Below are 24,553 nucleotides of genomic sequence, written 5' to 3'. Positions count from 1 at the left end.
CTGAAATATCAGGTAGCCTTCCCTCCTCCTCAAAAAGGAGATATCCCTTTGAGCCTAAAGATACGGAAATATGGGACAAGGTCCCAAAAATTGATGCAGCAGTATCCAGATCATCCAAAAGGCCGGCCCTGCCCCTAGAAGACTCAGGAGTGCCGAGAGATCCGCTAGATAAAAAAAGCAGACTACTACCTAAGACATGCATGGGAAGCAATGGCAGGGGGACTGAAACCAGCAATAGCCGGCACCTGCACAGCCCGCTCCTTAATGATCTGGTTACAGCAGCTAGAAGAAAAACTCGCGTCCAGGGTGTCAAGGGAAAAAATGTTGGGAGATATGTATCTTCTACATGGAGCAGCCTCCTTTTTGGCCGTCACCTCTGCCGATTCCATGAGATTGACGGCGAGGGCAGCGGGGTTATCAAACGCCGCAAGGCGTGCATTATGGCTTAAAGGCTGTCCTGGTGACCTTCAATCAAAAGCTAAATTATGCTCTCTTCCATGTGATGGACAATTTCTTTTTGGGAAAAATTTAGACGACATCCTGGAAAAAGCAGGGGACAGGAAAAAGGGCTTCCCAGATTTACGGGAGATCAAAGAAGACCGCCCTTTCAGAGGGGAAAATTCAATAGGGGCAGTCCTCCGGAGGATCGGAAAAGATGGGAGGACGAAAGAAAGAGTCTGGATTCATGTTTGGGGAAGCCGCTTCATCCGCAAAGAAGTCCCCACGACGACGCCGGTATCCCTGTAGGGGGAGACTGATGCTCTTTTATCAGGCCTGGGAAAATATATCTTCCAACACTTGGGTTTTAAACATCATAAAAAAAGGCCTAAAATTTTCTTTTTTTCAACGGCCGAGAGCATAGTTTGTGGTGACCCCCGTCAGGAAAGGGTTAGAAGAGCAGTTGGCCCTAGTGGCAGAGATCCTAAGTCTGCTGGACAAACACGTTCTGATCGAGGTTCCAAGCGAACAGGAAAGAAGGGGTTTCTACTCACCCCTCTTCTTAATAAAAAAAACCAGATCATTCATTCAGGACGATTATAAACCTCAGAGGCCTCAACCAATGGATAGAAAACCAGACCTTCAAAATTGAGTCAGTGACTTCGGCCATAAAACTGTTACACCACAATTGTTTTATGGCCGTAGTCAACTTAAAGGATGCCTACTACCACATCCCGATCCATCCAGAGTACCAAAAATACTTAAGGGTAGCTCTCTACATCCAGGGCAACCTCAGACATTTTCAGTTCAGAGCCCTTCCATTCTACATATCCATAGCCCCGAGGGTGTTCACGAAGGTAGTAGCAAAGATGACAGCCTTCCTCCGAATCCACAACACAATTATAATAGCCTACTTAGACGATTTTCTAATTGTGGGAAACTCGGAACGTCACTGCACAGAACAGGTGGAAAGGGTAACAAATACCCTACAGAGACTGGGCTGGATGGTGAATGTCAAAAAGTCAAGGCTACAACCCCTAAAAAGGCAAATGTTTTTAGGATTCATCTTGGACTCGGAACAGCAATAGTGTCTTACCAGAGGCCAAGGTGGAAAAGGTGAGGAATATGACCCTGGCAGCAATAGACCAACCTCACACGACCCTGAGAGGGGCGATGTCCTTACTAGGCACACTGACAGCCTGTATTCCAGCGGTCAGATGGGCACAATTTCATACCCGTCAACTGCAAGCAGAGATTCTATCAGCACAGAAATTGCTAAAAGGGCGTTTAGAAGGAAGGCTAGAACTTTCCTTAAAAGTCAAAAACTCTCAGATGGTGGCTAGACGGAACAAACCTAGTAGCAGGGACATTATGGCACAGGCCAGTATCCGATGTGATTCTGACGGACGCAAGTTCCTCGGGGTGGGGAGCACACCTGAGGGGACGGGCAGCCCAGGGGCCGTGGGGACACCAAGAACAAAACGCATCCTCCAACCTAAGAGAATTAAGGGCAGTAAACAAAGCCCTAAGGATATTCGTCCCCAGTCTAGAAGTCCGCAATGTCCGGATCATGTCGGACAACAAAGTGACAGTGGCTTATATCAACCACCAGGGAGGGACAAGGTCACACTCCCTAAACAGCGAAACCAACTAAATCTTTCGCAGAGCAGAACAACACCTACACTCTCTAACGGCCTTACACATCAGAGGGGTGGAGAACATACAAGCCGATTTCCTAAGCCGCAACACATTGAGGCAGGGAGAATGGGCCCTAAATCACTTAGTGTTCCAGAAGATAGTACAACTTTGGGGAGAGCCAGTAATAGACCTCTTTGCCAACAAAAGCAAGAGGCAGGTAAAAAGATTCTGTTCATTGAACCCAAAAGAAGACCCATGGGCAGTGGACGCATTGCAAATTGCATGGAATTTCAAACTGGGTTACGTCTTTCCTCCGGTAGCTCTAATCCCAGTAATGGTGAAGAAAATAAGAGAGGATCAGGCCAGAGTGATCTTAATAGCCCCGTTTTGGCCAAAAAGGCCCTGGTTCTCACTACTACAGATGATGTCCCTCTCAGATCCATGGGTGTTGCCAGAGATTCCAGACCTGCTAGCTCAGGGTCCGGTATTCCAAACGCAAGTCAAGGGGTTCCATCTCACAGCGTGGAATTTGAGAGGTTACTTTTAAAAAAATAGAGGGTTCTCCCCTGGGTTGGTGGCTACACTGATGAAAAGTAGAAAGCCAGTAACAACTAATATATACGGTAGGACATGGAATAAGTTTCTGCAGTTCCTAGGAAGACCGTTAGACCAAGAACCCCCGATCAAGGCCATCTTAGAGTTCTTACAGGCAGGACTACAGCTAGGCCTAGCGGTAAATACAAAGTACAAGTTTCAGCATAGGCGCTCTATATAACTGCAATATAGCAGCAAACAGATGGGTAGCCAGATTCATTAAATCCTGCCAGAGGGCTAGACCAATCCCTTTGCCAAAAATAGCTCCCTGGGATTTAAACCTTGTGTTAGAAGCTCTCACGAAGGAGCCATTTGATCCAGTGCAACAACTACCAGTAAAATATCTTACCCTAAAAACCATTATTTTAGTGGCCCTTACATCGGCATGTAGAGTGAGTGACTTGCAGGCCCTCTCAGTTAACCCACCTTATACCCAGGTGTACCAGGACAGGGTTGTCCTAAAAACAGACCCTGCTTATTTACCGAAAGTTGTATCAGATTTTCACCGAAGCCAGGAAATTGTCCTCCCCTCCTTCTGTGACAATCCAAAAAACCCAGGAGGAGAAATTCCATAAGCTAGACGTTAAAAGAGCCCTCTTAGAGTATATATCAGTAACTAGCCAGTGGAGGAGGTCCCAGTCCCTATTTGTAGCCTTCCAAGGTGCCAGGAAGGGTTACGGAGTATCGAAAGGGACTATTGCCAGATGGATTAGGGAGGCCATTAGTGTAGCCTACTCAGCTAGCGGTGTTCCGATTCCTGACGGCATCAAGGCTCATTCCACCAGAGCCGTGGCGACCTCCTGGGTTGAAAAAGCAGAGGTATCAATTGAACAGATTTGTAAGGCCGCTACCTGGGCCTTACCCTCAACCTTTTTGAAACACTATAGATTAAATCTATCCTCCTCTGCTGACTTAACCTTTGGTAGAAGGGTGCTGCAAGCGGTGGTCCCTACCTAAGGTGTTCGAAGTCTCCAAAAATCTCTCAGGTGGTGCTGTCATGGGTGAAGGGAAAACCACGATGGTTACTTACCGGTAGTCGTTTTTTCCGGAACCCATGACAGCACCCGTATATTCCCCCACCTTTTCACCGTATGGGTGTGCACGTTAACAGGGTGTATTTGTGCGATGTGGTGTTGGATAAACATGTAACTAACCGGGAAGTCCTCTCAATGCTCTGTAACCAACTGAAGCGGTGGAGAGGTGCTGCCCCTTATATTTCAGTAGGTTCCTGTCCTGGCGGGGAGGATCCCTCTCTCAGGTGGTGCTGTCATGGGTTCCGGAAAAACCGGCTACCGGTAAGTAACCATGGTGGTATTGTTTTTCTAATAAAGTTATATTTTCTAATTTTTTTAGTAGTATTTTTGGAACAATAACATAAGGGGTATATACCATTTTTTTTTGGATAAAGAACATATAATTTGTCGAAATTGTCTTTGTCGTCGGATCAGTTTTCTTCCCTCCTCTGCTGGTCCGGCTGCTCTTCACCGACACAGGAGTATTGCCAGTGCACGGCGCCTTCAGGACTCATGAAGTGTTCAGTGAAGGCTTCTCTCACACACACACTGTTGTTGGATGGCCTTCCCTGACAGATGTTGGTCACTGGATTAATTACTGGCTGCTGGTACTCCACATCTATGTCAGTGCTGTACTCACGAGCATAGTTGTGGAGTACACAGCATGCCTTAATCACAGCGTCAACGGTGTCAGTATCCAACTGGATGGGTGTGTGAAAGATCCTCCACTGACTACACATGATCCCGAAGGTGCATTCCACATATCTGCGTGCACGACTCAGCCGATAATTAAAAATCCTCCGCCGGGCATTCAGTCCCCTCAGTGGGTATGGGCGCAGCAGAGTGATCATTAAGAGAAACACCTCATCCAATACCATCACAAAGGGCACTGGATGTGTGGAACCCGGCAAAGGTCTTGGGGCTGGGAGCGTTCCGCCATCTCGAAGAATTTGCTGACCAATCTGTGACGTTTGCAACACCCGAGAATCCCCAATACTACCATAGGCACCAATGTCGATGGCAACAAATTTGTAATGTGCATCAGCCACCGGCATCAGGACCACAGAAAAATACTTCTTATAATTAAAGAAGCGTGATCCTGATAGTGGTGGCTTCTGCACTCTTACATGTTTACCATCAACTGCACCTATGCAGTTTGGGAAATTGGCCACAGACTGAAAGCCTGCTGCAACCTGCAGCCAAGTCTCCTCGGTTGGGGAAGGCATCACCATGGGCTGCAACTTCTGCCAGATCACGTTATATGTGCACCTCACAATTTGAGAGATGGTGGATTTACCAACTCTAAATTGGAGGTGTAGGGATGTATAGCTTTCTACTGTGGCCAAAAATCTGAAAATGAAAAAAAAAAAAAGATTATTAGAAATGATTGCCGCTATAAGATGCGGACACCGCCATTCATGGTTTTGTACAACATTCTGAAATGCTGTCGTAAACTCCCAAGTCCAACAATACCAATAATAATTTTGGTTGTACTTAAATGGATGGGGCCCAGTCTAGTAATATGGGTTCGCCGCAGCAGGTGCAAAAGACGTCTCTCATTATGACCTGTTTGCGCCAATTGGCAGCTGAGCTGGGGAGAGAGCATCTTCAGCACCTGCCGCCAGGGAACAGCACTGTTGCACTTTTCCAGCGGCGCCAATTTGTGTCACAGAGAGTACATCCATGTGTGTGTTTTGTGGACTGTGCTACCATTAAAAAAAAACCCCACAAAAACAAGGCACACGTACACACGTTCCATGACACCACGCTGACAAGTGCATAGACCCAATCATTGAATTGGCTGTACGTGTGGCAATGTCTCCAGGACATGTGAAAAGTGTGACCACATGTACCAGAGACACTGACAGGTGAAAAGGCCTTATGACAAAAAAAAAACAAAAATGAAACAATATACTTACCGCAAGGTGAGGAGCAGCCTTTCCTCAGAAGAGATGGACTTCCTCATCACTGTGTCCATATACGTAAGCTCTTCTCCCATTATGCTCAGAAGCCGGTCAAATTCCGGGATGGTGAGCCGGCAAAAGGACACAAATTTCTCGGGATATCTGTAAAAAAAAATAGTAAGTTACATCAGATACAGATTTCTTCTACTGACAAACTTTTTACATAACAAAATCTCTTCACATACAGTCATATGTTAAAGTTTGGGCACCCCTATTAATGTTAACCTTTTTTCTTAATAACAATTTTGGTTTTTGCAACAGCTATTTCAGTTTCATATATCTAATAACTGATGGACTCCGTTATATTTCTGGATTCAAATGAGGTTTATTGTACTAACAGAAAATGTGCAATCTGCATTTAAACAAAATTTGACCGGTGCAAAAGTATGGGCACCTCAACATAAAAGTGACATTAATATTTCGTAGATCCTCCTTTTTCAAAAATAACAGCCTCTAGTCGCTTCCTGTAGCTATTAATGAGTTCCTGGATGAAGGTATTTGTGACCATTCCTGTTTACAAAACAATTCCAGTTCAGTTAAGTTTGATGGTCGCCGAGCATGGACAGCCCACTTCAAATCATCCCACAGATGTTCAATGATACTCAGGTCTGGGGACTGGGATGGCCATTCCAGAACATTGTAATTGTTCCTCTGCATGAATGCCTGAGTAGATTTGGAGCGGTGTTTTGGATCATTGTCTTGCTGAAATATCCATCCCCTGCGTAACTTCAACTTCGTCACTGATTCTTGCACATTATTGTCAAGAATCTGCTGATACTGAGTTGAATCCATGCGACCCTCAACTTTAACAAGATTCCCGATGCCGGCATTGGCCACACAGCCCCAAAGCATGATGGAACCTCCACCAAAATTTACTGTGGGTAGCAAGTGTTTTTCTTGGAATGCTGTGTTTTTTAGCCTCCATGCATAACGCCTTTTTGTATGACCAAACAACTCAATCTTTGTTTCATCAGTCCACAGGACCTTCTTTCAAAATGTAACTGGCTTGTCTAAATGTGCTTTTGCATACCTCAGGCGACTCTGTTTGTGGCGTGCTTGCAGAAACTGCTTATTTCGCATCACTCTCCCATACAGCTTCTCCTTGTGCAAAGTGCGCTGTATTGTTGACCGATGCACAGTGACACCATCTGCAGCAAGATGATGCTGCAGGTCTTTGGAGGTGGTCTGTGGATTGTCCTTGACTCTTCTCACCATTCTTCTTCTCTGCCTTTCTGATATTTTTCTTGGCCTGCCACTTCTGGGCTTAACAAGAACTGTACCTGTCTTCTTCCATTTCCTTACTATGTTCCTCACAGTGGAAACTGACAGGTTAAATCTCTGAGACAACTTTTTGTATCCTTCCCCTGAAAAGCTATGTTGAATAATCTTTGTTTTCAGATCATTTGAGAGTTGTTTTGAGGAGCCCATGATGCCACTCTTCATAGGAGAATCAAATAGGAGAACTACTTGCAAGTGGCCACCTTAAATACCTTTTCTCATGATTTTATACACCTGGCTATGAAGTTCAAAGCTCAATGAGGTTACAAAACCAATTTAGTGCTTCAGGAAGTCAGTAAAAAGTAGTTAGGAGTGTTCAAATCAAGAAAATGATAAGGTTGCCCATACTTTGGCACTGGTCAAATTTTGTTTAAATGCAGATTGCACATTTTCTGTTAGTACAATAAACCTCATTTGAATCCAGAAATATAACTGAGTCCATCAGTTATTAGATATATGAAACTGAAATAGCTGTGGCAAAAACCAAAATTGTTATAAAGAAAAAAGGTTAACAATAATAGGGGTGCCCAAACTTTAACACATGACTGTATGGTTAACTTACCTTCTCATATCTTAGTATAGCACACGAAAGTGACCCTTTCCTGTACGTTCTGCCACAATGGGGTGTACCCACATTCTTCTTTGGTCTCTTTCTGGCCTGCAAGTAAGATACAAAAATATGGGTTAAGGTCCCGTTACACTCAGCGACGTTCCAGCGCTCACGAGAACGATGTGACCTGGTAAAGATGGCTGGTACGTCGCTACATGGTCACTAGTAAGCTGTCAAACAGGCAGATCTATTCAATTACACAGCAACAATACGGCGATCCGTAACAACCTCAGCGGTCATTGGGACCTTGTCACTCAGCAGCTATTATGACTCCCCCCGCCTATGGCCCTGAATTCTGCGTCACCATCGCAGTCGCTCATTGGCAGCAAACATAGCGATGCATGCGGCCGCAGGAAAACCGCATTAAAAAAAACGCACAAAAACCGCAATACTACCACCCTGCGGTTTCTGGCAGGAGATGCAGTTTTTGTGCAGAAAATTCTGCACAAAAATACGCAACGTGTGCACATAGCCTAAAACTGTATGTCGGTGGAAGTGCTTTCCAAAAAATGCAAAACTTGTGAGGAAGTTCTATATACGATGTGTTGGACTTCTGGTCAAGTGTGAATCATTTGACATTCTTAAACAGCTTGTTCTCAGTACCTTTATTCTTTGTGTATCTGAGACAACAGGTAACATCAGTGATCGTGAAACATCAAAATATAAAACATCAAATGCATACCTTTGCCATTGCATCGAGACTGGGAATTTGAGAATTACTGATGAGTATATGGAGAATTGTTAGGAGACTGAAATACTCAGTGATGAAAATGAAAAGAACTATAGTGAGCCACTGTCAGGTTGGCTAAATGACATTGTGCAAGAAGCAGAACAGGGGGAACAGCCAAACCCTTACTTCTGTACAGATTTTTCTCAAACTAGTTCACCTTCTGAAGGATTTTCCTGTTTGGACATCTGTGATGCAACCAGTTTTTAAATCACCAAATAAAACAGCCTCTTCTGCATCAGTTGAGGGAGATTTTGGCCTTTTGAAGACCTCCATTCTTCAGCATATTCCAACTCCAATGCGAGTTGACAAATTTGTTGCATTGCATTTAAGTGCTCTGTGTGGGCGCTCAAAAATGGCAGCTGCTGTACATGTCACAGAAAGTAACAGTTAAGTAACATTGCAAAAGAAAGAGGTCATCGATGAATCTGCCATAGACAAACATGGGCAGCAGGAAAAAAGTAATGAAGAAGTGGTTAGTGAACACAAAGAAACTGACAGACACTCTCCTGCCTCTTCAACAATTTATGAAAGAAACAAGTGTTTTAGAAAGTAGGAACATGGAACAGAGTGTGGTAGAGCTTAGGGAAGAAGAATGTTGGCGGGGTAAAACCAACTCTCAATTGAAAATTGTACATACTCACATAGCACAAAATGAAGTCCAAGGATTTACTTTCCCCACTGAACATACCTTTCAAGAAGAGACCAACATATTTAACGCCGTATCCAAACATATGTCAAGTAATTGATGATCCTTGTTATCGAAAACTTTTAGGTATCCGGCGCAATGGGAATCTCTTGAACACCATTAATATAAATAATAACGTGTATAAGGTCAATAATACTTGCCCATTTGACTCTCTGATGCATAGTTTGTCAACCAGGTTTGTTGATTATGACTCATACAGAAACTTCATAACTAACTTAGAAAACCCATTTTTGGGTGTTAAGTATTTTGTTGAATTTGGGGCAAATTAAAACATGTGCAGAAAGAGAGCTCAGTTGATACAGGAAAATTACACAAGCCACAAACTTCTAAGTGGAATGACGAAATTGGATGCAGAAGATGACATTGGCCATACAGTAGAAGTGTTTTTAAAAGACATCCCCAGTTCAACAGAAATATCTACATGTCAAAATGTCACATGTAAAAACAACAAAGAACGATGCAATATCTTTTGGCTAATCAACACTAATGATGTAAAACATGGTTTTGAGCGTGCTATGCAAATTTCATCTAAGGTCATTAATAAACCATGTACACCCAACTGCAGCCAACGTACTACGATTATCTACAATCCAGGACCACATCTTATAATAGAGCCACGTGTTGGTTTACCGAGAAAGCGACGGATCTCTGAATTCCCCACTCAAGTGATCAAATCAGATATACATTATACATTAGGAGCCATTATAATCCATGATCAAGGAAACCATTACATTTCATATTGTGGAAGAAAGGACAGTTGTTGGGAAGTTTACGACGACATGAGCTACTCTGTAAAAACGGTAGACCTGAATAAACTATGTGGAAATGCAGAAGTTGTAATATATGTTAAAATGTAGCTTTTCCTGTTTACAGGTATAACAAATGAGTAAAGACAATTGCTCTTTAAAGAGTGGCTAAACTTTTAAGCAAGTTTACCTCTATGGTCTCCTCGGGCCTTGTTGTTATGAATTTACTTAGTCCTGCAGCAGTACAGCGCTCCTGGCCGCTGCATCGCACTCTGCCTCCGCAATGTCCACCAGATATTTCCTCTTGCTGGTCACTACATGTGTAGTCACCCAAGATTGCACCAGAACTGATCAGAGCCTTCCTTTCCTTATTGCTAATCAGATTTCACAGGAAAGGAAGCCTCCGATTGGGGCTGATGCCATCTTGGGTGACTACACATGTAGACACTTGCCAGAGAAAATATTGGGTGGATGTCAGGGAGACAGAGCGGCAAGAACCATGGCTGATACCACAATGTAGGAACACAAAACTGGCAGGACTAAGGTACGTTATAATGAGGGTGGGGAAGCCAATAGATTTAAACTGGTTTGAAAGTTTAGCTATTCTCGAAAACACGTCTTGTAAAGCTAAGGCTGGGGGTCAGGGGGGTTTCATTCAGCTCCTCTGTCAAAAATAAGAGGCTGAATACAACAAAACGAAGACTTTTGCTTCCCCAATAACTTGAATAAGGATACAAGCCTTCTGAACTGCTCGTACTAGAAAGGTTAAGGCTGCTTTAAAATAGGGGGGGTAAAAAAAAAAAAAAAAGGCCTGCATGTAGGAAGAAAAAAAAGTGCTAATATTTTGAGCACTAGCAGTTCAGTAAGTTACTGTCCCCGTTCAAGCAAACAGGCAAGCAAACTATTATATTTGGTTCTGTCCAGCCTCTCCTTTGGACAGAGAAGCTGAATAAAACTAAACGATGTCCTTGTGAACTCAGCCTACGCTAAAAGTGCATTTACAGACCATTTTCATATACTGTAACTGAAACCAAACTAGATTTCAAAATTAGTTATAGGTCAAAAGCAACAAGTGGAAAAAAAAAAAAAAAAAAAAAAAAGAGAGAGGACTTTTCTATTTCATAAGTGGGCAGGGAGGGGGCATATATATATTTACTTCTATACAGATGCAGGGTCTACAGATTTGCCCCCAAGTTACCCCGCCAACCATCCACTGAATTTTTATTTCTTCAGTCGACTGGCTTAATCAGCCTGGCTGACAAAAGGGGAGAGCAATGTGACCGTGGTCCTAATTGGCTGGTTGCTGTTAGAGCCATCAGGAGTTTGGCCGCAGTGCTAGCCATGCCCGTGATATCATGCAGATCATGGAAGAAAAGGAAATCTAGTGGACAGCTGTGGAAATTGTAAGGGGACATTTGAAGGCACTTACAAGAGTCTTTAGACTCTGCATATAAATACAGTACAGGTTAGTATGCAAATCTCTGTGGCTTTCACTGCCACACTATACCAACCAAGAACAAAAAAAAAATGTTAATTTGCATGGATTTCTACAGACAAAACATGTAATACAAATAATAACCCTCACATACCCCCATCTTAAGCAATAATGCCCCCAAAGTCAGTAATGTTGCCTTCGCTTTGCTCTCCTGTGTGTCCTGAGTCCCTCTCCTCACCACCTGCTGCACAGCAATATGACTGACATGGCAGCAGGAGCGAGTGGCTGCATGGAGCTCATCATCCCGCTCACCTACAGGAGGGCTGCTGCTGTCTGAACTGATCCGACATCTGCAGTCTGGGTCAGGACGCTTAGGAGGCAGTGAAACACAGAAGCGCTTGCCAAGCTCCTCACAGGCTGAGCACAGCGAAAGCCTCTACTAGGAGCTAAGCCAGCCTCCGAGGAGCGCCCCGACCGCCACGCACTTCTTTCTATCCAAAGACTGCTCCTCCATTCCTAAGTAGGATTTTTGTATGAGTGGAGAAAAACTAAAAGGGAAATAGAGATAAATTTATTCAAATATGTTTAGTCTCATAGAATACCAATAATAATTAACAATACATATTCACGAAAGATGTAGGCTGTATCTAAAGAATAAAAGGACTGAAAATTCCCATGACTGCCAAATAACTCAAGCAAAGGAAGGGACAAGAACAGTAACACCCCGGTGTTGGGGTATTAGTGTTCTTCTTTCTTTTGTTTGAGTTACTTTGCACTCATGGGAGTTTTCAGCCCTTCTATTCTTTAGATACAGCCTACATCTTTCGTGAATATTTATTGTTAATTATTATTGGTATTCTATGAGATTAAACATTTGAATAAATTTATATCTAGTCACATTAGTAATTTTCTTTGTTTTTTTTGTATAAGTCAAACACCGATAACTCAGGAACGCCATCTAGATGTTAAAATGTACGTGTTCTATTTATATTACAGGGATTTGCAGTCCTAAACTTTCAGGTTTCCATTGTTAAATATCAATTTCTGTAAGGTATTACTTTTACTTGTGTTTTTCACTGTACTAATAATTAAGATTTATTTTTTTGATAATTAAATTGATTAAAAAATGAGACCACATGAGGAATTTTTGTTTAGTCTATGTACAGGCTTTTTTAACCCCTTGACTTTTGCCGACAGGGCTAGCCGGGCCTTATTCCTCCGCCATAGAGTTTTCATGTCGGGTGGGAGAATGACAGCCCCAGCTCGCCCCGTCGGCAATCGCGGGATCCCAGCTGTCCTACCGTGAGCCCAACCACCAAAAACTAAGTATTTTAATATTTAATCCAATCGGTAAACGCCATAACAAATTTAAAAAAGATATGACAAGGGAAATACCTACATGAAGGGGGATCATGATGGGGCATATTTCTGCATGAAAAGGATCAGGATGGGGCACATTTCTACATGAAGGGGATCATGATGGGGCATATTTCTGCATGAAAAGGATCAGGATGGGGCATGTCTGCATGAAAGGGGATCATGATGGGGCATATTTCTACATGAAGGGGATCATGATGGGGCATTTCGGCATGAAAAGGATCAGGATGGGGCATGTTTGCATGAAGGGGATCATGATGGGGCATGTCTGCATGAAGGGGATCATGATGGGGCATATTTCTACATGAATGAGATCATGATGGGGCATATTTCTGCATCAAAATGATCAGGATGGGGCATATTTCTACATGAAGGGTATCATGATGAAAATGATGTTGTGAAGAAGAAACTGAGAGTGGTGGTCATGGGGGATTCCCTGTTGAGAGGAACAGAGGCCGCTATCTGCAGACCGGATATAACTTCAAGAGAAATGTGCTGTCTTCCAGGTGCAAAAATTAAAGATGTGTCTGACAGGATATCAGGACTCTTCAGACCTACAGATGACTACCCATTCCTGCTACTACACGTGGGGACAAATGACACCACGAGAAACGACCTGGAAACCATCTGCAGAGACTATGAAGACTTAGGCAAGAAAGTGAAAGAACTGGGAGCGCAGGTGGTCTTCTCTTCCATCCTCCCAGTGGATGGCCATGGAACAAGGAGGTGGAATAATATTCCTCAGGTGAACAACTGGCTACGTCGATGGTGCCGTCAGCAACGATTTGGATTTCTGGATCACGGAGTGAATTACCTATACGATGGACTACTTGCTAGAGATGGGGTGCACCTTACGAAGACTGGAAAACATGTATTTGGAAGTCGTCTTGCTACACTTGTAAGGAGAGCTTTAAACTAGAACAACATGGGAAGGGAAGAAAAATACCAGAAAAAGCCATACACCTGACAAATGCTATTGAGAACTCTGCTATTAGAAGTGGAAAGGAAGAACAAAGACAAAAGAATCGAATTAATAAAAATATTGGAGAAAGAGAAACCAATCACAAACTAAAATGTTTATATACTAATGCACAAAGCATGGGCAACAAACAAGGAGAATTGGAACTACTAACACAGGAAAAGAAATATGATGTCATTGAAATCACTGAAACTTGGTGGGACAATACACATGATTGGAATACAAGGCTAGACGGATACAACTTATTTGCAAGAAACAGACTTGATAAACGAGATGTCGCATTGTATGTTAGAAACGCGTATATCTGCACAGAGATTGAAGCTTCAGAGACTGGGAGTTCTGTGGAAACTGGGTAAGAATACAAGGACAGAATAATGGAAAGGACACCATTGTAGGCATTTACTACAGGCCGCCTGTGCAAGCTGAAGATATGGATGAACTCTTTATGCATCAAATGGCCAAGTTCTCCAAAAAATATGACATAGTTGTCATGGGAGATTTCAACTATCCAGACATTTGTTGGGAATCTCTCTCAGGCAAAACTAACAGGTCAAGGAAATTCTTATCCTCTCTTGCTGACAACTTTATCTTCCAAAAGGTAAGGGAGAAAACAAGGGGAACTGCTACCTTGGATCTAATTCTTATAAACAGGGAGGAAATGGTTGAGGAGGTAAAAGTGGCTGGGACCCTAGGAGGAAGCGACCATGCTATTTTAGAATTTTGGATAACTAGAGGAGGAAAACCTGTGAAGACTCAGACGTCAAGGTTAGATTTCAGAAAGGCAGTTTTTAAGGGATTCAGAAAGAGAATTGGAGGGATCCAATGGCTGTATATCCTTAAAGACAAAAATGTCCAGGAAGGATGGGAAATCTTGAAAAATGAAATTCTCAAAGCACAATTGTTAACAATTCCGAAAAGAGGGAAGAATAGGAAGCATTTAAGGAAACCAGGATGGATGAACACAGAACTTAAGCACATGCTAAAAAGGAAGAAAAAAATGTTTATAAAATGGAAAGAGGGAGGCATATCTAAAGAAGAATATAATGCTATCTGCAGAACCTGCAGGGCACAAATCAGATTATCTAAAGCTGACAATGAATTGAGGCTTGCAAGAAATGTCAAAAGCAATAATAAAGGATTTTGGGGATATGTCAAAAGTAAAAGAAAAGTCAAAGATGCTATAGGATTTTACAGGATGAAAATGATGAAATGGTAAGACAGGATGTTGAGAAGACCGAACTTTTAAATTCCTATTTTGCATCTGTTTTCTCTCATAAAGGAAATGTAACATCAACTGTTCTTCACTGTCCTATTAAGGGAATAGAAGAATCCAGGATATCTATAAACAGAAAGATAGTGAGGAAACACTTAGCTAACCTAAATGAATTCAAGTCTCCAGGTCCAGATGAATTACACCCCAGAGTACTGAAGGAGATAGCAGAAGAAATTTTTGAACCCCTCTCCATAATCTTTGAAAATTCTTGGAGAACAGAAGAAGTGCCAGAAGACTGGAGAAGAGCAAATGTTGTTCCTATCTTCAAAAAGGGGAAGAAGGTGGACCCAGGCAACTATAGGCCGGGGAGTCTGACTTCTATACCAGGAAAGATCTTTGAACAAATTATTAAACAACATGTATGTCAGTACCTGGATAAGAATGAAGTGATTAAACAGAGTCAGCATGAGTTTGTAACTAATAAGTCATGTCAGACTAACTTAATTTCCTTCTATGACGGAATCACTGATTGGATGGATCAAGGAAATACTGTATAGTATATCTTGACTTCAGCAAAGCATTTGACAAAGTATCTCATACAATCCTTATTGAAAAAATGACTACCGTATATACTCGAATATAAGCCGAGATTTTCAGCCCCAAAAATTGGGCTGAAAGTCCCCCTCTCGTCTTATATTCGAGTCATATACAAAGGGGGTCAGAGGGGGAGGGGGGGCGGGGGTGTCAGGTCATACTTGCCCGTCCTGACGCTGTGTCTTGAGCCCCCAGCTTCTCCCCGTGCTCTCTCTTCCTGCCTTCAGCGGTCACTTGGTGCCGCTCATTAAAACTCATGAATATGCGCATATTCATGAGTTTTAATGAGCGGTACCACATGACCGCTGAAGACAGGAAGAGAGAGCGCGGAGAAGCTGGGGGCTCAAGACACAGCGTCAGGACGGGTAAGTATAGTGATACTCACCTGTCCTGCGTTCATGGCTGCTTGCTGCTGTCTGTCATCGGTCAGTGACTTCAGACAGCAGAGGGCGCGGTGACGTGGTTAGTGCGCGCCGCGCCCCCTGCAGTCTGAACGTCACTGACTGATGACGTGGCAGAAAGCGGTGAGCAGCCATGGACGCAGGACACGTGAGTATCTCAGGTGCCAGCAGTGACACCGGCACCTGACACCCAGCGACAGAGAGGTATGTCTTTTTTTTTATTTTTACATGCAGCAGCAGCATGGGGGCACAATCTATGGAGCTTCTTCTGGGGGCAGCATATGGGGGAATAATCTGGAGCTTCTTCTGGGGTCAGCATATGGGGGAACAATCTATGGAGCTTCTTATGGGGGGGCACCATATGGGGGAATAATCTATGGAGCATTTCCCACCCTAGGCTTATACTCGAGTCAATAAGTTCTCCCAGTTTTTTGTGGCAAAATTAGGGGGGGTCGGCTTATACTCGGGTCGGCTTATACTCGAGTATATATGGTAAGTATGGAATGGACAAGGCAACTGTTAGGTGGATTCATAACTGGCTTAGTGATCGGACCCAAAGAGTGGTCGTAATTGGCTGCACATCCAGTTGGAGGAATGTCTCAAGTGGAGTACCACAGGGCTCTGTCCTGGGCCCTGTATTGTTCAACATCTTTATCAACGATTTAGATGAAGGAATTGAGGGTAAACTGATTAAATTTGCTGATGACACAAAGCTAGGAGGGATAGCTAATACTAGAGAAGAGAGAGAGAGGATTCAAAAAGATATAAATAAACTGGAGCAGTGGGCAGCAACTAACAGAATGGTTTTTAACAGGGAAAAATGCAAAGTACTACATCTGGGCAATAAAAATGAAAAAAGCATATACAGAATGGGAGGAATAGGGCTAAGCAACAGCACATGTGAAAAAGACTTGGGTATACTAATAGATCACAGACTGAATATGAGTCAACAGTGTGATGCAGCAGCAAAAAAGGCAAATGCAATTCTAGGATGTATTAACAGAAGCATACAGTCTAGATCACGTGAAGTCATTATTTCCCTCTACTCCTCTTTGGTCAGATCTCATCTGGAATATTGTGTCCAGTTTTGGGCACCACATTTTAAAAAAAAAAAAAGACATCAACAAACTGGAGCAAGTTCAGAAAAGAGCGACCAGAATGGTGATCGGTCTGCAAACCCTGTCTTATGAGGAAAGTTTGCAGGATTTGGGAATGTTTAGCTTGCAAAAGAGAAGACTGAGAGGAGACTTAATAGCTGTCTACAAATATCTAAAGGGCTGTCACATTGTAGAAGGATCAACTTTATTCTCATTTGCACACGGAAAGACTAGAAGCAATGGGATGAAACTGAATGGGAGGAGACACAGATTAAATATTAGAAAAAACTTTTTGACAGTTAGAGTGATCAATGAGTGGAACAGGCTGCCATGAGAAGTGGTGAGTTCTCCTTCAATAGAAGTCTTCAAACAGAGGCTGGACAGACATCTGACTGGGATGATTTAGCGAATCCTGCTTTGAGCAGGCGGTTGGACCAGATGGCCCAGGAGGTCCCTTCCAACTCTACGATTCTATGATGGGGCATATTCCTGCATGAATGGGATCATGATGGGGCATATTTCTACAAGAAGGGGATCACGATGGGGTATGTCTGCATGAAGGAGATCACGACGGGGCATATTTCTACATGAAGGGGATCGCGACGGGGCATATTTCTGCATGAAGGTGATCGCGACGGGGCATATTTCTGCATGAAGGTGATCGCGACGGGGCATATTTCTACATGAAGGTGATCGCGACGGGGCATATTTCTACATGAAGGGGATCGCGACGGGGCATATTTCTGCATGAAGGGGATCGCGACGGGGCATATTTCTGCATGAAGGGGATCACGACGGGGCATTTTTCTGCATGAAGGGGATCACGACGGGGCATATTTCTGCATGAAGGGGATCACGACGGGGCATATTTCTGCATGAAGGGGATCACGACGGGGCATATTTCTGCATGAAGGGGATCACGACGGGGCATATTTCTGCATGAAGGGGATCACTATGGGGAAAATTTCTACATGAAGGGGGATCCCGATGGGGCATATTTCTACAAGAAGGGGATCACGACGGGGCATATTTCTGCATGAAGGGGATCCCGATGGGGCATATTTCTGCATGAAGGGGATCATGATGGGACATATTTCTACATGAAGGGCATCATCATGGGGCATATGTCTACATGAAGGGGACAATGATGGGGCATATGTCTACATGAAGGGCATCATGATGGGGCATATGTCTACATGAAGGGGACAATGATGGGGCATATTTCTACATGAAGGGGATCATGATGGGGCATATGTCTACATGAAGGGCATCATGATGGGGCATATGTCTACATGAAGGGCATCATGATGGGGCATATGTCTACATGAAGGGGATCATGATGGGGCATTTGGCAATCCGTCATAAATAATTGGGTTTTAGGTTGCAGTTTGGGCACTCAGTCTCAAAAAGGTTCGCCATCACTGCCCTAGGAGATGTGGAGGTATGGGGGCTCCTAATATTCTTAACTATTATTTATCTGCTATATTGACAAGAACCATTGACTGGGTCAGAAGGCCTAAGAGAAAACCCTGGCTCTCAATAGAGGAACATGTCACCTGTACAATTACGGGCGATCATCTTATCCCCTGCTCCAACACAAGTTTGCAAAAGAGAAGACTGAGAGGAGACTTAATAGCTGTCTACAAATATCTAAAGGGCTGTCACATTGTAGAAGGATCAACTTTATTCTCATTTGCACAAGGAAAGACTAGAAGCAATGGGATGAAACTGAATGGGAGGAGACACAGATTAGATATTAGAAAAAACTTTTTGACAGTTAGAGTGATCAATGAGTGGAACAGGCTGCCACGAGAAGTGGTGAGTTCTCCTTCAATGGAAGTCTTCAAACAGAGGCTGGACAGACATCTGACTGGGATGATTTAGCGAATCCTGCTTTGAGCAGGGGGTTGGACCAGATGGCCCAGGAGGTCCCTTCCAACTCTACGATTCTATGATAAAATCTCATTCCAAAATCCCCTTACCGAGGCCGCAGTTAGATGTTGGAGGTCGGTAACCTTCTTTCTTTCTGTATCCCCCTCTCTCCATTAACTAGGGTCTCGGATATCATAACCCAAGACTTGATGGAATTCAAATCGTTTGATTAACTGATCAAGGTGAGGAGATTTGTCAAAGACGGTGCCTTTGTGTCCTTCCAAGAATTAAGACCACTACCCACAATGTCGCACTATACTTTTATTCATTATGAATCCCTTAAGAAGAATATACGTCACTTAATAAGCACTGGAGACCTGACGAGAACACTTACTATTTACGAAACCCTGTGTTCCCAAAAAAAAAAAACACAGAAAAAAGTACTCTCAACACTATACAACACCTTGCTAACAAGAGAATCTTCTTTAAAAAGTGCTTTTTCGCTAAAGTACAAAAAAGATTTGGGCCTTACTTTTACTGAACCCCAAGTTAAACTCGTCTATAAATACTCACATAGCCCCTCACAATGCGTTAGAGCACAAGAAAATAGTTATAAAACAATTACTCACTGTTACAAGTCTCCCTCCCAATTGCATAAATGGTTCCCCACTATGTCAGACGTGTGTTGGAGGTGCGTGGGGGAGAGAGGCTCATACTTTCATGTATGGTGGTCTTGCCAAAGTGTACAAAAATTCGGGGATGTGGTGACCCTTACATAAAACGAAGTATTACATTCCAGTTTTACCCTGAAACCTGAGCATATTTTCTTGAATCTCCCTATAGCCCAAGACAAAAAAGACTTTTCTAAATTAGCCTCCTTTATCCTAACGGCTGGTAAGTTCCTCATACCTACGTTATGGCGCTCATCTGATGTCCCAACCAAACATCAGCTGCTCTTGAAGATCAATCAACTATACCATAACGAAGAGTTACCAGAGCCCTCCACACATAACCTTTCTTCTTTTCCACGTGTTTGGAAACCTTGGACTTCTTTTAGAGTTTCTGATAAATTTAGCTCATCTTTGAAACAATAAATCGCAAGACTTGGCAAAACTACCTAAGGACCTATAATACGCCCTCACCTCCCCCCCCCCTCATCTCATATTACTAGCAGAACTTTACCTTTTCCCTTTTTTTCTCTCTTCTCTCTACTTTAAAATGTTATGTCATATATAATATAGCTTCCTTTTCAATGACAACAGAAGATCTTCTATGTTTCCTGCTAGGATGTGTTTAATATGCGGATCACCGAAGTGGTGAATTAGCTTTACTTAACATCTGTATTTCATAATCTGGTGTCATTTACTAGGTTTTATACTAATAAATAAAACACTGAAAACAAAAACACCACATCAGGTATGCAAAAACGGGAAAAAGGAGAAGAGACATCAGCAGCACAAACAGCACCGTCAAGTCCCAAGAGGATCACAACAACTAGAAAACCATGCTAACCACGACAACGATAACACTGCAAAAAAGGGTGAAAAGGTATAAATCATGACCAACAGAGAAAACTCCACTTCAGCGCAGTCCCCGACTAGCTGCAAACAAAAAACCAATTATGTATACGATAATTTGTATCCTGAATTAAAAGAGTGATTGTATAAAAAATAACAGACAAGCAGGTCACGCATCTCTGGAATCACCATTTCAGCCAATACAGAACGATGCTCTCAGATTACATGGTGACAGATTTCCTTTTAAGAGTCATATGCCTAATGAATCAGGAAAGGTGTGACGTGAAGCCACAAGTCTTACTTCAAAATCAAGATTTCAACAGGAATTTCACGCGAAGGAGACACCACATCCCATCCTAGCTTCATATACTATGTCGGAGAGGTGTGAAAATGGCATGAAAACACCAAAAGTCGAAAATCGCTCACTTAGCCTGGCGCAAAAAAAATTGTGACTTTTCTAAGCTTGCTTTTTAAGCCAGAATTACAATGAAAAAACTTTGGTGAATCTTGCCCATGTATTTAATTAGAACATGGATTTGGCTATATTTTGGCATCAGGCCCATGATGATCATCTACAGCAGTGGTCCCCCAACTCCAGTCCTCAAGAGCCACCAACGGTTCATGTTTTCAGGATTTCCTTATTATGGCCCAGGTGATGATTGCACAGGCAATAATTCCATCACCTGGGTAATGCTAATGAAATCCTGAAAACATGACCTGTTGGTGGAACACTGATCTACAGGCACATGCCTCAATTACTGAACTGTAAAATCTCATAACCCCGGGTTATAAAAGGGGCAAAAGAACCCACCACAAAGTGATTTTAACTGGTTATATTGTAGCCAGATCCCTTTTGTGTGTAGTAAAAAAGTTACAAAAACATTATCAGATATTAGGTCTTAAAAGCATATCTGTATTGTATTACTAAAATTATTCCACTCTGTCTTTGTATCACTGTGTCTTGACCATTGAATTTCCAGAATCTCAATAACTTTGTATAAATGTCACGGGAAGCAATGGGAAAACAGAACATAAAGAACCTTGATGGTAGTAAAGGCCCCGTTACACACAACGATGTCCCAGCGATCCCACCAACGATCCGACATGGATGGGATTGCTGGGACATAGACTCCCCAGCGATCAGGACCAGCGAGCAAGCTGGTATCTAGGGTAAACTTCAGGTATCTAAGGGTGGTTTCACATTAGCGCTTTTTAAGCGCACGCACGGCCGGGGGTAGCTCCGCCCCCGAGCCGGCTCTCTGCCCGGCGTGCCCGCCCCTTGCTTGTAGCGCCGCCTCCTAGCGCACAGCGGCGCCTGCGATCGGCGCACCCTATCTTTAGCATAGGGTGCGCAGATCGTGCGCAGGCCGTGCGCTAGTTGCGCTTTGACCTGCGCTGCGCACTTTTGACGGTGCGCAGTGCGCGCCAAAATCCGAAGTTTGATTTTGGCGCACACGGCACACCGTCAAAAGTGCGCAGCGCAGGTCAAAGCACAACTAGCGCACGGCCTGCGCACGATCTGCGCACCCTATGCTAAAGATAGGGTGCGCCGATCGCAGGCGTCGCTGTGCGCTAGGAGGCGGCGCTACAAGCAAGGGGCGGGCACGCCGGGCAGAGAGCCGGCTCGGGGGCGGAGCTACCCCCGGCCGTGCGTGCGCTTAAAAAGCGCTAATGTGAAACCACCCTAAGAGCCGCGCGGCTCTTAGATACCCGCTGTTTACCCTAGATACCAGCGTGCACGGCATGGCGGGGGGTGGAGGCAGAGCCGTGGCGCACAGACCGGAGTAGCCGATAGAGCGGACCAACCCACGCACGCTGGTATCTAGGGTAAAGAGCGGCTCTTAGATACCCGCAGTTTACCCTAGATACCAGCGTGCAGCGTCGCTGATCGTTTGCTCCCGCTGCCACACGCAGAGATGCATGCTGGCCAGCGGGAAGCCAACGATCAAAAAACGGTCCAGGACGATCCTGCACGATCAACGATACCCGGCGGGGGGGCCGGTCGCTGGTGGATGTCACACACCGCGAGATCGCTGGAGAGATCGCTGATGCATCACAAAATCAGTGATCTCGCTGTGTGTGACGGGGCCCTAAGGCCTGAGTTACCGACCTGTCCTTATCTCCTGTCCAGCCCTGAGCTAAACCCCCAACCCAGGAGGTGAACTGTAATGGAATACACAGATAAACACCGACAAGGATAAAGCAAACTGCACCACAAAGCAAACCTTCAGGACCACACAATGTGTGTGTGAGGGCAACACAATTCAAATAGGGAAATGAACAAACAACAAAGTATACGTCACCCACCAAACTCCAAGATAAAGAGTTGAGTATTAACAGCTACTCCAACACAGAATCAGTATGCAAGTGACACGCAAATGCTATAGTTGGCATCCAGGAATGTTCTGAGCCATACTTAAAGGGATAAGGAATTCCCAGCAGCCTCAGTCTTCAATTGAAACTAATTAAAAAGTTAACTTTTCCAAAGCTGAATACCAGAGAACAAAACCATTGCCGACGGACAAACTCAGGCTCAGCAACAGGAAGGTCTAAAACTGCACATCAGACTCCCCAGTGTGAACAGAGTCCGAAGCCGGCATCACAATAAATTAGTCTAACAGTAATACATTTTGAAACAAGGTATAAATAACATGAAATATTCAATGCATACATGTAGTATAGATATGTGTCATCTTGATTACATTTGCTGTCAGGATAAGAGACGTCTATTAGTAATTGAAATAAGCTCGAAATTGCTTTCTTGACTGTAAATTTTATACGTTTTCTGTTTTGACAGAAAAAAAAAGGTAAAATAAAACAGCTGCTTTCATTCGCGAGTATTTGGAAGTTTGAAGTTTTAAACACACTAAGAACATGAAATTGGCTTCTATGCTGTGTGAGATCTTTGATGTCTAACAAAAGATTTTTTGTGGAAAAAATATTTCCCACATTTTGAACAGGAAAATCGCTTCTCACCTGTGTGACTTCTCTGATGTGTAACAAGACTTGAGTTATGTTTAAAACTGTTATCACATGTTGAACATGAAAATGGCTTCTCCCCTGTGTGAATTCTTTGATGCATATTATCTATCTTCTGGTTAAAACATTTTCCACATTCTAAACATGAAAATGGTTTCTCTTCTGAATGAATTCTTCGATGTCTTATAGCATCTCATTTCTCGTTAAAACATTTCCCACACTCTGAACAGGAATATGGCTTCTCCCCTGTGTGAGTCCTTTCATGAGTAACAAGAGATGATTTCTGATTAAAACATTTCCCACAAACCGATCATGAAAATGGCAATTCCCCAGTATGAATTTTCTGATGTCTTCTAAAACCTGATTTTTGGTTAAAAAGTCTCCCAGTCTGAACTTGAAAATGACTTCTTTCCTGTATGAATTATCTCATGCACAACAAGACTTGATTTCTGCTGAAAATATTTCCAACAATCTGAACATGAAAATGGCTTTTCTCCTGTGTGAGTCCTTTGATGTCTATCAAGATCTGATTTATGGTTAAAACATTTCCCGCATACTGAACACGAATATGGCTTCTGTTTTGTGTGTATTCTCTCATGTATAACAAGACTTGATTTATGCTTAAAAAGTTTCCCGCACTCTGAACCCTAAAATAGCTTTTCCTCTGTGTGAGTACTTTGATGTCTATCAACGATTGATTTGAGGGCAAAACGTTTTCCACATTCAGAACAAGAAAAAGGCTTGTTTCCAGTGTGAATTCTCTCATGTGTTAGAAGTCTTGACTTTTGGTTGAAACATTTTCCACATTTTAAACATAAAAATGGTTTCTCCCCCGTGTGAATTCTCTGATGTTTAACAGTTGATTTGATGGCAAAACATTTGCCACAATCTGAACAGGAATACGGTTTCTTTCCTGTCAGAGGTCTTCGATTTTTAATATCTCTTCTGTGACTTTTAATTTCCTTTATAGGCTGTGATGAATCAGAAGATAGGACCTGTTTAAAAGGCCCAGAAGTTATAGCTTTGTTTTGGAGGGTCGAGGGCATATCTGAGTTAATGGCACGTTCTTCAAATCTTTCTTGAGTGTCACCAAGATCATCTAACGTAAAATCTGAAGGTATTAGATGTCCCTCTGGACTCCAGGTACAGTTATCTGCCAAGAATAAAATTCATCATTTGAGAATAACATAACCTTACAAATTTTCTATTCAAAAAATCCATGCAAATTGCAAGTCATGTAGCAAAATTCACAGCGTAGAACTTGGAGCCTACATTAACCCCTTCACCCCCAAGGGTGGTTTGCACGTTCATGACCGGGCCAATTTTTACAATTCTGACCACTGTACCTTTATGAGGTCATAACTCTGGAATG

The 24,553-nt window shown here is 43.2% G+C and overlaps 1 protein-coding gene across 3 annotated transcripts in view; it reads right to left on the bottom strand.

Moving 5' to 3' along the window:
• Positions 1 to 24,553, bottom strand: part of LOC141053037 (uncharacterized) — a 70,970-nt gene that overhangs the window by 28,809 nt on the left and 17,608 nt on the right. For 2 of the 3 annotated variants that reach the window (XR_012220946.1, XR_012220947.1), the window contains exons 7-9: positions 23,179 to 24,334; positions 7,488 to 7,583; positions 5,603 to 5,749 (exon numbers count right to left, since the gene is read on the bottom strand). Coding sequence is in view for 1 of the 3 variants with exons in the window: in XM_073550370.1 (XP_073406471.1) it covers positions 23,829 to 24,334 (506 nt within the window). In the remaining 2 variants the exon portion in view is untranslated. Of the gene's footprint in view, positions 1 to 5,602; positions 5,750 to 7,487; positions 7,584 to 22,075; positions 24,335 to 24,553 lie in introns of those variants that run through there. The other variant, XM_073550370.1, reaches the window with a different exon arrangement.

This window comes from Dendrobates tinctorius, unplaced genomic scaffold, assembly GCF_039654945.1.
Source record: "Dendrobates tinctorius isolate UK_male_01 unplaced genomic scaffold, ASM3965494v1 ptg000164l, whole genome shotgun sequence".
Taxonomy (NCBI): Eukaryota; Metazoa; Chordata; class Amphibia; order Anura; family Dendrobatidae; genus Dendrobates; species Dendrobates tinctorius.
This window is presented reverse-complemented; position numbering and strand designations above follow the sequence as displayed.